This window comes from Pan paniscus, chromosome 1, assembly GCF_029289425.2.
Source record: "Pan paniscus chromosome 1, NHGRI_mPanPan1-v2.0_pri, whole genome shotgun sequence".
Classification (NCBI taxonomy): domain Eukaryota; kingdom Metazoa; phylum Chordata; class Mammalia; order Primates; family Hominidae; genus Pan; species Pan paniscus.
In genome coordinates, this window is record NC_073249.2 from 215,361,035 (window position 1) to 215,374,439 (window position 13,405).

The following is a 13,405-nucleotide window of genomic DNA, read 5'->3' on the forward strand; positions in this document are numbered from 1 at the left end:
CAATTCCTTTGCCCTGAGATGCTGTTAATTTGTAACTTTAGCCCCAACCTTGAGCTCACAGAAACATGTGTTGTATGGAATCGAGGTTTAAGGGATCTAGGGCTGTGCAGGATGTGCCTTGTTTACAAAATATTTACAGGCAGTGTGCTTGATAAAAGTCATTGCCATTCTTCATTCTCAAGTAACCAGGGGCACAATGCACTGTGGAAAGCTGCAGGGACCTCTGCCCTGGAAAGCCAGGTATTGTCCAAGGTTTCTCCCCCTGTGATAGTCTGAAATATGACCTCATGGGATGGGAAAGACCTGACCGTCCCCAAGCCCGACACCCGTGAAGGGTCTGTGCTGAGGAGGATTAGTAAAACAGGAAGGCCTCTTGCAGCTGAGATAAGAGGAAGGCCTCTGTCTCCTGCCTGCCCCTGGGAATGCAATGTCTTGGTATAAAACCCGACTGTACATTTGTTCCATTCTGAGATAGGAGAAAAACCGCCTTGTGGCAGGAGGTGGGACATGTTGGGAGCAATGCTGCTTTGTTACTCTTTACTCCATTGAGATGTTTGGGTGGAGAAAAGCATAAATCTGGCCTATGTGCACATCCAGGCATAGAACCTTCCCTTGAACTTATTTGTGACACAGATTCCTTTGCTCACATGTTTTCTTGCTGACCTTCTCCCCACTATCACCCTGTTCTCCTGCCACATTCCCCTTGATGAGATAGTGAAAACAGTAATCAATAAAAGCTGAGAGAACTCAGAGACCAGTGCCAGTGCAGGTCCTCTGTATGCTGAGTGCCGGTCCCCTGGGCCCAATTTCTTTCTCTATACTTTGTCTCTGTGTCTTATTTCTTTCCTCAGTCTCTCATCCCACCTGATGAGAAGTAACCACAGGTGTGGAGAGGCTGGCTCCACTTCAAGTGTATAGAATTCTGGTGTGACAGGTCCCATCAGGTTACTTAAGGGTGCATGTCCCCTGCCTGAACCCTGAAGGCCAGGTGGGAAGCCAAGTCTCTTGTGCCCAGCCAAGAAGCAGGTGTCCCCGAGAACCCAAACATCCCAGACAGTATCTGAGAACCTACCAAGCAGAAGAGGCTGATTGCTCAAAATCAGTGGACAAAGAGCCAGAAAATTCACTTAAAAGCAGTTTAGAGACAGGAGGTGGCACAGATCTTTGGGGCTGTGCTGCTGCTGCCCTGGAGTGCCCTGCATGTGAATCCTAATCAACTCATTATTTGCCAAGCTGGGCTCATCTGAGTCATCCTTTGATCTCTTGGCTCCTTTCCGGTTTGGCGGGGAAAATGATACGGCCCTGGTTTTTCTCAGAGCAAGCGTGTTTTGGAATCGCACATCCTTCGAGGGCAGATAATAGTCAAGTGCCTGTGGGTGATGAGTGACTTTCCCTATGGTGAGAAACCCTACAAAAAGGGCATCCGAGTGAGGACCCTGCTCAGGACTCAGATGAGAAACCCTACACAAAGGACATCCAAGTGAGGACCCTGCTCAGGACTCAGGTGAGAAACCCTACACAAAGGACATCCGAGTGAGGACCCTGCTGAGGACTCAGGTGAGAAACCCTACACAAACGGCATCCAGGTGAGGAGCCTGCTGAGGACTCAGGTAAGAAACCCTACACAAAGAGTATCTGAGTGAGGACCATGCTGAGAACTCAGGGCCTGGTGTTGTTGGGCAGGGACCTTGGGCGAGAGCCTCGGTTTTCCTGAAAAATGAGGATGATGATGTCCACCACTTGTGTGACCCTGGTAGAATCGAATGAGTTGGGGCAACTTAAGGGCTTGGCATAGGGCCTGGCATACAGGAAGAGTGAAATTAATGCATTTTTTCTACTTTTTCCCTCCCAGCAGAAGCCTCCATGATTATTCATCCCTCGTTCTGAAAACTAAAAATAAAATCCTAAGCTCCCCCTATGAACTGAACAGATTCCCTCTCGGCCAAGTGTACCCAGAGAAATCTTTAAAACTGAGTTCCTGGCCATGGCGGGATGGGAGGTTAGACACATCTCATTTTACTTCCTTCCTTTCATGGTTGAGACACAAAAACTGACCAGCATTCATGTTAAAATAGAGATTATAAGGCTGACTGAATTGACTATTTAGGGTAATAAGATACCAAGTTATATACAGGACCTAAGGTCTTACCAGGCAAGGGTTAAGTCAAGGGCCCCTACCCTTAAAAAATGAACTATATACTTTTTTTCTTTTTTTTTTGAGGCAGTGTCTCGCTTTGTAGCCCAGGCTGAAGTGCAGGGGCATGATCTTGGCTCACTGCAACCTCTGCCTCCCAGGCTCAAGCAATTCTCCTGCCTCAGCCTCCCGAGTAGCTGGGATTACAGGTGCATGCCACCACACCCAGCTAATTTTTTGTATTTTTAGTACAGACAGGGTTTCACCATGTTGGCCAGGCTGGTCTTGACCTGCTGACCTTGTTATCCACCCACCTCAGCCTCCCAAAGTGCTGGGATTACAGGCAAGAGCCACTGTGCCCAGCTGAATGAACTATATTCTAACTGCCACAGGGTTTTTCTCTCTCTAGCAGCTGAACAAGCACTGGCCCTAAGATAAGCAATATTGAAATGACTGCAGCTCATCCATCCCAGATTCTGACTAACTGACCCCCTGTTCCACAAGCCATGACTCCAGCTTTGATTGGACAAGAGATTGATTCCAGTAACTTTCTGCTGATGAGAGGCCTCTGAGCATTGACTGCTTCTGGCCACTTGAAAGAGACTTAGCACGCGAGCGTCTTCATGTCCCTGATGCACCATTTGATGTGGGGGGTCTAGCTGCAATGCATTGAAACATGAAGTCTCGGCGCAGCACAGTGGCTCATGCCTGTAATCCCAGCACTTTGGAACACTCTGGGAGACCGAGGCAGCAGATCACCTGAGGTCAGGCGTTCCAGACCAGCCTGGCCAACATAGTGAAACCCTATCGCTACTAAAAATAGAAAAAGTGGGCCAGGTGCAGTGGCTCACGCCTGTAATCCCAGCACTTTGGGAGGCCGAGGCGGGCGGATCACAAGGTCAGGAGATCGAGACAATCCTGGTTAACACAGAGAAACCCCGTCTCTACTAAAAATACAAAAATTAGCTGGGCGTGGTGGCGTGTGCCTGTAGTCCCAGCTGCTGGGGAGGCTGAGGCAGGAGAATGGCGTGAACCCGGGAAGTGGAGCTTGCAGTGAGCGGAGATTGCACCACTGCACTCCAGCCTGGGCGACAGAGCGAGACTCCATCTCAAAAAAAAAAAAAAAAAGTAGCCGGGTGTGGTGGCATGTACCTGTAGTCTCAGCTACTTGGCTGACACAGGAGAATCGCTTGAACCTGGGAGGTGGAGGATGCAGTGAGCTGATACGGTGCCATTGCAGTCCAGCCTGGGTGACAGAGCAAGACTCTGTCTGAAAAAGAAAAAGAAATGTGAAGTCTCCACCCCAAAGTGAACATGGGACATAAGCCACATGTATGTTTATTCAGTATGCATGTGTTAGGCCCCCTTCAAGAATACTCATAGCCCATTTCATGACCTGTTGAGTGTGTATACTTGGCCAACCCACTCAGCATAAATTCCTGCCTCATCACTTCCTCCCTGGAAATACCAGTGAAGGATCTTTTCTGAAAGCTGCGCTTTCGAGCCTGAGGCATGGCGAGCCTACAGGCCATAAGCTACAGAAATATATCTTTTTTTTCCTTTTTAAGTAGAGACAGGATTTTGCTTTGTTGCCCAGGCTAGAACTCCTTGGTTCAAGCAATCCACCCACATCGGCCTCCCAAAGTGCTGGAATTACAGGCGTGAGCCACCTTGCTTGGCCTATAGAATTATAGCTTTTTTTTTTTTTGAGAGGGAGTCTCACTCTTTGCCCAGCCTGCAGTGCAGCAGCACGATCTCGGCTCACTGCAATCTCCGCCTCCCGGGTTCAAGCAATTCTCCTTGACTCAGCCTCCTGACTAGCTGGGATTACAGGCACGTGCCACCATGCCTAGCTAATTTTTGTATTTTTAGTAGAGACGGGGTTTCACCATGTTGGCCAGGATGGTCTCCATCTCTTGACCTCGTGATCCACCCGCCTTGGCCTCCCAAAGTGCTGGGATTACAGGCGTGAGCCACCACACCCGGCCTAGAAATATATGTTATAATAAAATAGAGCCATGTGTGGTGGCTCATGCCTGTAATCCCAATACTTTGTAAGGCTAAGATTGGAGCCCTGCCTGAGCCTGGCCGTTCTGGACCAGCCCGGGTAATATAGACACTCCAGTAACGTGAGACTCTAGCACATGTTGAGTGGGGGTGGTCACATGTGGATGCTCATCACAGCACTATTCACAACAGCAAAGACGTGGAATCCACTGGAATGCCCATCAGTGGTGGACTGGATTAACAAAATATGGTACAGATACACCATGGAAACCTGCACAGCCTGAAACAAGAACAAGATAATGCCCTTTCATTAAGTCCTCATCCTCCTTTTGCTGCAACACGGATGGAGCTAGAAGCCGTTATGCTAAGCAAACTAAAGCAGGCACAGAAAACCAAACACCACATGTTCTCACTTATAAATGGGAGCCAAATATTAAGTATATGTGACATAATAATGGGAACAATAGACGCCCGGGACTGCTGGAGAGTGGAGGGTGGAAGGGGAGTGGGTATCAAAAAACTACCGAAACTGGCTGGACATGGTGGCTCACACCTCTAATCCCAGCACTGAGGCAGGTGCATCATTTGAGGTCAGGAGTTCTCCATGTCCAACATGGTGAAACCCTGTCTCTACTAAAAATGCAAAAACTTAGCCTGGCGTGGTAATGCAAGTCTGTAGTCTCAGCTACTTGGGAGGCCGAGGCAGGAGAATTGCTTGACTCTGGGAGGCAGAGGTTGCAGTGAGCTGAGAGCATGCCACTACACTCCAGCCTGGGTGACAGAGTGAGACGCCGCCTCAAAAAACAAACAAACAAAAACTACCAAAATTATTATCTGATAGTTTGTCTATTATCTATAGAACAAACCTGCATCTGTATTTCTAGAACTAAAATACAAGTTTGAAAACCTGCGATTTTCAGTGATTGGTTAGAGACCTGACAAATAGCCATCACATTAGAGTCACCCACTAGATTTCTGCTTTGTCATTTTGGGGAGGTCACGGTTTCCTGTTTGCTCTAGTTTGTTGTAGATATAGATCTGTATTTTTGCACTGAAGGAAGAATGATTTACTCCAGTTTTCTCTGTCTGGCTTGCTTTGGTTTGGACTGAATACATTCCCTTAGTGAATCTTCACCACTAGGTTGCTGCTTCCTTCTTGGCTCCAGGTGGTGGCTTAAGCCCAGGTTTACCTAAGTTTTAGTAAACCACGAGAGTGCTGCCAGTCGCAAATGGGGAAAGTCCCAAAGGGATTCTCATGGCAGTGTAGGAGCACTAGCTAGGTCAAGCCCAGGTTTTCCTGCTTTTTGATAAGGAGAGAAGGGAGGTGTGATAGGAAGATCTCTCATTGAAATGAGTTAGTTTCCAAAAGGATGTATATTTCCATTAATATGGGCTGGAAATATTTAGAATGTATTATCCACCTAAATGATTTTAGCATTATTCTAAAAGAGAAATTGGATATCTTTACTGGACACAATCACTTTAATTCAGTAAACCCCACTAGTCACCATGAGGACAGGTCAGTGCCCTGGTTTTCCCGTTTTCTGATAAGGAGAGAAGGGAGGTGTTACAGGAAGATGTCTCATTGAAATGAGTTAATTTCCAAAAGGATGCATACTGATGTGGGCTAGAAATACTTAGAAAGTGTTATCTACCTAAATGATTTTAGCATTTTTCTAAGAGAAATTGGACATCTTTACTACACACAATTATGTTAATTCAGTAAAACCCACTAGCCACCATGAGGACAGGCAAGGGTTGGTGATGCCATGAGGCTCCCGCTAGTACACACTATGGCCATTCCCTCCCAAGGCAGGGGGCCGCACCTTGTGCAGTGAAGCCCTTTCCTGACATGGCCAATGATGAGGAACAGATTCTCCCAGATCTGCCCATTAGGAGTGAGCAGGGTCTCAGTATCTGGGGAGCAGTGAGGGCCCCTGACAAGAAGAGGGTTCACTCAATGGTTCATCATCACTGCCCACATAGAATGTTCCAGGTCCCAGGCATGCATCTTTTGTGGATGAACCCAGTAAATAACCACAGGAGAAAGTAAGGAAGAGATGACTGGAGAGGTAAAGAATGGGCATAAATTAATCAAAGTTTAGGCTGGGCACGGTGGTTCACGCCTGTAATCCTAGCACTTTGGGAGGCTTCCTTGAGGTCAGTTGAGGTTAGGAGTTTGAGACCAGTCAGGCCAACATCATGAAACCCCGTCTCTACTAAAAACACAAATTCCCTTTAACCTGGGAGTTGGAGGTTGCAGTGAGCCAAGATCACACCACTGCACTCCAGCCTAGGTGACCAAGCAAGACTCCGTCAAATAAACAAAACAAACAAACAAACAAACAAACAAAACAGGTCAGGCTCAGTGGCTCATGCCTGTAATCCTAGCACTTTGTGAGGCCAAGGTGGGCAGATTACCTGAGGTCAGGAGTTCGAGACCAGCCTGATCAACATGGAGAAATGCCGTTTCTAATAAAAATAGAAAATTAGCTGGGCATGGTGGTGCATGCCTGTGATCCCAGCTACTTGGGAGGCTGAGGCAGGAAAATCGCTTGAACCCAGGAGGCGGAGGGTGTGGTGAGCCAAGATCGCGCCATTTCACTCCAGCCTGGGCAACAAGAGCGAATCTCCGTCTAAAACAAAACAAAAAAAAGAAAAAAAAACACAACAACAAAATGAAGTTTATTTTGATTCCTTTATTTCCTGCAGATGAACCTAAATCACAGATGAACTACTACCTCTTTTTTTAATTCATCAGGAACTAAAGCTTTCTGATGTATAAATTGCTGAAACAGGCTAATCAATCATGAAGGACAGCAGAGAGTTTCCATTTAGGTTCCCTCTACTTCCGACGTTTCTTTGTATCCATCCTTGCTGAGTTAACTCCCTCACTCTAGAACTTCAGCTTTCTATTTCTGACTGTCTAGGACACAGATCCCTGAGTCTCATTGACTCCATTCAACTTTTTCCCCCAGTGCTGCCCCCTGCTGGGATTTTTTGTTTTTTGTTTTCCACTCACAGAAAGCACATGCCTGAAACAGGTTTCTCTGCTCCCTTTATAATGCACCTATAGACCCGGCACAGCTGCTTATGCCTGTAATCCCAGAATCTTGGGAGGCCAAGCAGGGGGCTCCCTTAAGCGTAAGACTTTGAGACCAGCCTGGACAACATAGGGAAACCCTGTCTCAAATTTTTAAATAAAAACTGTAAAATTGTAAAATAAGGAAAAAGAAAAATAAAAGACATCTATGTCCCAGATTTTAGTTTCCAAGTGCCTGGAGAAAAAGCTTTTTATACCTCCACCCCACTAGGCAGGCCTTCCCCACAAGCAAAAATTGAACTCCAGTTGCTCAGTGGGCGACGTGCCACAGCAAGGGCAGGAGACGGGACCAAAGAAGATCCTTTTGGGCTCCCTTACTTCCCTCAGTATACGCATCAGCTCAGCCTGAAGTGGGGTGAGGAGCTCCGAAATGACACGACCCCTGTTGTCAAGACTCTCCCGAGGGGCAGGATATGTTTCCAGGCTCAAATTGCTCAGCCTGCCTGTATGGCGCAGCAGGTCCTTCAGAGCATCCATGGACGTGTCATTGCCGTGAAAACAGAAAGTGGTGAGGTTGGAGCAGCGGCTCAGGGCAGGCAGGATGACCCTGAGTTTGGAGTCCCCAATCCCACAGTCCACTAAGAAGAGGGTCTGAAGAGTGGCAGCAACTTTCTCTAGCAGAGCTCGGAGGGGCTCAAGACGGATGAAGCGCAGTGCACCATGACTCAGATTCAGCTGCTTCAGTTGACTGAGACTTGGGTACCAGGGCAGACATTTCAAGTCCTCTTCTTCTAGGAAGCCATAAGTTAATGCCAATGTCTCCAACGGGCTCCTGAGGCACCTGGGGAGAGCAAGAAGTTAGTACTGGGCAATGGCACCAGTTAGAGGACGGTGGTGGAAAATAACGTCAAGGGAAGAGCCTGTTTTGCCCAAACACAAGTTTGTTCTCATCATCTAATCATGGTCCTCCTGCAAGGTGCTGCCTGATGAGGACTTGGATCATTCAGAGGCAGTCCCATTTTAGGCTCAGTCCTTTCACCATCACTGGTGTGATTGGTTCAAGGCCATAAAATCTCTAAAGCCTCTTTTCTTCATCTTCCAGCAGAAAGCTTCATCTCTGGGCCACAGGAGCCCAGTGGAAGAGATGCCCAAAGAACTGACCTGAGCAAGGTCTAGGGACATCAGCTAGGGCTACCTGCTTTCAGAGGCTCCCTGACATGGCCACATCTGCAAACCACCTGTCACTTTGTACCACTCTCGTGCCTACTCCCTCACCTCCATCCCAGAAGCACGCATTTCCCATGTCAATTACCTTTCCTGGAGTTCAAAACAACCTTTTACAGACAGGGAATCAGAGAGAGGATCATTCATGTTCACTAAGCTGTGAGGACAGAGCTTCCTCTGTGAAACGCACAGGTTTGGTGCACTTTCTCTTCTTTTACACCCTCCCCTCTGTTGCCTCTTTTTTATCATATTCACTTTAAACACACTTCCTAACAAGGAATTCACAAAAGCTATTCATATTTATCATATTAACTTTAAACACACTTCCTAACAAAGAATTCCTAAAAGGAATTCACCCTCACTAGAGCTGAACCCTCCACTAACCAGCTCCCTACACGATGTCCCTCTCTGTAGCTTCTACCCCAGGTCATCCCTCTGCCCTTACTGGAGCAATCCTGTGATACCCACTTCAGGATATAGAGCACCAAACAGGACAATGCATTCTAGTGTCCCCTTCCCTAGACATCTCCAGTGGCTGGCACACAGTAGATGCTGATTGGTGTTTATTGTAACAAAAAAAGGCTGTGCTATGGCCCCCAGAGAAAGCTCACCATCCTTCCTCACCTGATCAGCTGGTCCAGGTAGCCTCTGAAGAAGCAGACCCTTCTTACATAAAGCATCTGGAGGTACTCCAGCCTGAGGAGCACAGAGCTGAATTCAGCAACTAACCGTTCTTGGCTGTCAGAGCTTAGCAGGTAACGACAGCCATCGGAGATGAAGAGTTTGCGAAGATTCCTCATCTGGCTCAGGTAACGGCTTAACTCTACCATCATACGTGGCCAGCACATGTTCCAAATTTCCAACACTTGGATACTGTCTGGGTATACTGTTTCCAATATGTTTCTGAAATTTAGAATGTTCATTGAATAATTCACCACCTTAGTACAGCACAGGTGTACTGAACCTCTTCTGTGCTGGACCCACCCAGAGAAGAAGCTCAGATCTTCATCCATGAATTTTTCCTTGAGGCAAACATCCATGAACACCTTCAAGGGCTGCTTCTCTCCTGTCCTTGGACAGTCCTCCACTGTCTGCCTCTTACTCATGGCCTCTGGGGAGCAGGACAGGGGCCTGGCTCCAGACCATATGGTCCAAAAATTCTCATCAACATCCCGCATTTCCAGCACTTGAAGTTTCCACCTCCTGTGAGTAACATAGGGGAAAAGCTCAGAACGTAGACAAGGACCCACCCCTGACCTGGGCTTTCACTCCACATCAAGGACTTCAGCTGCTTTTTTCCTCAGCGCCCCTCCTTCTGTCTCTTCTCCATCCCTTTCCCCCTTGGATTCTGCCTGGTACCCACTTCTAGTGCCTTTACCTTCCACTGGGAGCAGGCAGGTTCCTGTTTCCTCAGTGGACCCTGTATGGTGAGCAGTCCTTTCCCAGAGGAGCTGGGCAATAGCCAAGAACTTTCCCAGCTTTCTCACTGGCACCATCAGAAGCCCCTGGGCCACCCCGGGTTCCCAATTTGTCTGACCCAGCTGTTTAGTCCCTGGACACCTGGGCCCTCCCCACCTGGGTCACCTCACCTGGGGCGAACCTTTTGGGCAAGCAGGCAATCAATCCCATCCACTACATAATGTAAGATCTCCAGATCAGGCGTCTTCATCAGGGACCCCAGAGGGAGGCAGGGGAAGGGCCAGGCCTGCACCATCACCTTCAGAACCTCGCAGCGTCTGCTAGTGAAGGCCTCCACGAAGAGTGGGGGGAAGAGCTCCCTGGGCAGCTCATCCAGGACGGAGATGGCCAAGGCCTGGTCCCTCAGCAGACTCTGCCCTGCCAGCTCCAGGAGTCTGCGTGGGGCCTGGAAGCTCATCCTGATAAATCTGCAAGAAAACAAATCCAGAGGAAAGACAAACTTATCAGGCCAGTCCTCTCACACCCTGACTTCTCCTGGGCCAAAAGTCACTACTCTGGCAGATGTGAAAGAGTCCTAAGTTTACCCCAATTCAACTCTGCAATAATTGGCCACAGAGACATAGTTCTGCCTTTCTGGTGCCAAGAATAGTGTCTCCTAACCTCCAAGGAACGGGCAAGATCACTCCTACTCCATGAATTTTCATTAATTGCTCCACCCAACTCTATTAGCTCTGGGAAGTGTTACCAAGAATCTTCAAAGCTCAGCTCCTTTTTTGAGAAAAAATGTCTTCTCAATTTAAGGATCTAAAACAATGGTCATGTGGCTGGGCTTGGTGGCTCACAACTGTAGTCCCAGCACCTTGGAGGCCAAGGTGGGCGGCTCACTTGATGTCAGGAGTTAGAGACCAGCCTGGCCAACAAGGTGAAACCCAGTCTTTACTAAAAATACAAAAAGTAGCCAGGCATGGTGGCAGGTGCCTGTAACTCCAGCTACTCGGGAGGCTGAGGCACAAGAATCACTTGAACCCAGGAGGCGGAGGTTGCAGTGAGCTGAGATAGTGCCACTGCACTCCAGCCTGGGCAATAGAGCGAGACTCAGTCTCAAAAAAAATAAAATACAATAAAACAATAAAACAATGGTAATGGGAGTCTCCTGTGGCCCCAAACAGCCTACAGTCTCAGTTCCCACAGTGAACTTGGCTGGGAGAGACTAAAGGGATATTTTTAATTAGACACCATTATGTTCACTTTCAAAAGAGTAATGAGGGGCCACACATGGAGGCTCACAGCTGTAATTCCAACACTTTGGCAAGCCAAGGCAGAACAATCACTTAAGCCCTGGAGTTGCTGACCAGCCTGGGCTACATAGTGAGACCCTGTCTCTCCAAAAAAATACAAAAAATAGATGGATGTGATGGCGCACACCTGTAGTCCCAGCTGCTCTGCAGGCTGAGGTGGAAGGATGGCTTGTGTCTGGGAAGCAGAAGTTACAGTGATCTGAGACTCTGCCACTGTACCCCCAGCCTGGGCAGAACAGCAAGACTCTGTCTTAATAAAATAAATAAATAAATAAAATATTACCCACTTTGGAATGGAGTCTAGAGAAACAAAGGGATCCCACATTCAGAACAAAGACTCCATTCTTGAAAATGGTGTATGAGACCAGTCATGTTGGCTCATGCCTGTAATCCCAAGACTTTAGAAGGCAAAGTGGGAGGTTTGCTTGAATCTAGGTGTCCCAGACCAGCCTAGGTAACAAACCAAGACCCCATCACTATAAAAAAAAATAATAATAGACCTGGCACGGTGGCTCACACCTGTAATCTCAGCACTTTGTGAGACTGAGGCGGGCAGATCACCTGAGTTTGGGAGTTTAAGACCAGCCTGGCCAACATAGTGAAACCCTGTCTCTATTAAAAATACAAAAATTAGCCAGGCATGGTGGCAGACACCCACAGTCCCAGCTACTTGGGAGGCTGAAGCAGGAGAATCACTTGAACCCGGGAAGCAGAATTTGCAGTGAGCCAAGATCATGCCTCTGCACTCGAACCTGGGCAACAGAGTGAGACTCTCTCTCAAAAAAAAAAAAAAAAGAAAGAAAAAAACAAAAACAAAAAAATTAGCCAGTTACACTGGTGCATGCCTGAATTCCAGCTATTCAGAAGGCTAGAACTTCTGAGTAGGGAGGATGGCTTGAGCCCAGAAGGCAGAGGTTGCAGTGAGTCGAGATCACAATACTGCATTCCACCAAGAATGACGCAGGAAGACAATGCCTCAAAGAAAAAAAAAAAAAAGACTTCAGTCAATTGCATTATTTTTCAACTGCTTGATTCGGAACTCTGAAGCTGGGCATGGTGGCTCACACCTATAATCCCAGCACTTTGAGAGGCCTAGGTGGGCAGATCACGAGGTCAGGTGTTCGAGACCAGCCTGGCCAACATGGTGAAACCCTGTCTCTACTAAAAATACAAAAGTTAGCCGGGCATGGTGGTGGGCACCTGTAATCCCAGCTACTCAGGAGGCTGAGGCAGGAGAATTGCTTGAACCTAGGAGGCGGAGGTTGCAGTGAGCCGAGACCTCATCATTGCACTCCAGCCTGGGTGACAGAGCAAGACTCCATCTCAGAAAAAAAAAAAAAACACATTTGAAATGACATAAACTAAACACAAATAAAATATTTGGAGTGAAGAGATAAAACTGCATTAGAGAAAAAATTAAAGCCTACATCTGTTCATCTGAAAAACAGGCAGGAAAATTCTCTGTGCCACCTTGGCCTTCATGTCGCCATCTCTACTGGCTGACTGTGGGTCATAGGAGTGCCCCTGTGAAGGTACCTGACTTACCAGATCTGGACTCACTTTGCAGTCTGCTCGGACCTCTTGGAGAATCAAGCAATAACTCCAGGTACCACAGCTTGGGGTCTCTTCTGTGGATGTTCACAAGCTTTCTTGGATCTTTCTTTTTTTTTTGAGATGGAGTTTCGCTCTTGTTGCCCAGTTTGGAGTAAAATGGCGTGATCTCGGCTCACCGCAACCTCCACCTCCTGGATTCAAGTGATTCTCCTGTCTCAGCCTCCAAAGTAGCCGGAATTACAGGCATGCGCCACCACACCTAGCTAATTTTGTATTTTTAACAGAGATGGTGTTTCACCATATTGGCCAGGCTGGTCTTGGGAACTCCTGACCTCATGACCCACCCTCCTCCTCAGCCTCCCAAAGTGCTGGGATTACAGGCATGAGCCACGGCTCCCAGCAACTTTCTTGGACTTTCCTAATCCCACCTCCTTTATCAAATTCCAGATTCCTATCAGAAAGTGATGCCTGATTGGATTTCTGAATTCCACCCAGTTAAGCCTGATTGAAGTTTCGGCTTTCTGCAGAATAATGGATTGAATCAGATATCCAATCATGAAACTGAAAGCACTGTAATTAGGGTGGAAGTCAAGAACTCATTTTGATGATTTTGATGTCACCAAAGAACTCCCAACCATAATATTTTCAGGTTTTGCTTTTCTGTCTAATCTCAGGAATAGGTTGAACCCTTCCCTGTCTTCCACTCAGGACTAGGAAGGTCACATA

At 47.6% G+C, this 13,405-nt stretch overlaps 1 protein-coding gene across 1 annotated transcript; it reads right to left on the reverse strand.

Annotated features, from left to right (window-relative positions):
• Positions 1-6,257: 6,257 nt before the first annotated feature.
• LOC117976372 (PRAME family member 18) lies at positions 6,258-13,011 on the reverse strand. Its single transcript, XM_034941122.3, has 3 exons — positions 9,998-13,011; positions 9,033-9,611; positions 6,258-8,025 (listed from the first exon to the last, which is right to left on the reverse strand). The coding sequence occupies exons 1-3, from the start codon at positions 10,282-10,284 to the stop codon at positions 7,452-7,454; spliced, it is 1,440 nt and encodes a 479-aa protein (XP_034797013.2). The 5' UTR covers positions 10,285-13,011; the 3' UTR covers positions 6,258-7,451.
• Between the last annotated feature and the right edge of the window lie 394 nt (positions 13,012-13,405).

Coding starts and splice junctions, on each gene's coding strand:
- LOC117976372 (XM_034941122.3), bottom strand. CDS start 10,284: ATGAGCTTCCAGGCCCCACGCAGACTCCTGGAGCTGGCAGGGCAGAGT. Junction 9,612..9,997: donor GCCCAAAAGGTTCGCCCCAG/GTGAGGTGACCC, acceptor TGTTACTCACAG/GAGGTGGAAACTTCAAGTGC. Junction 8,026..9,032: donor TACCTGGACCAGCTGATCAG/GTGAGGAAGGAT, acceptor TGCTCTCCCCAG/GTGCCTCAGGAGCCCGTTGG.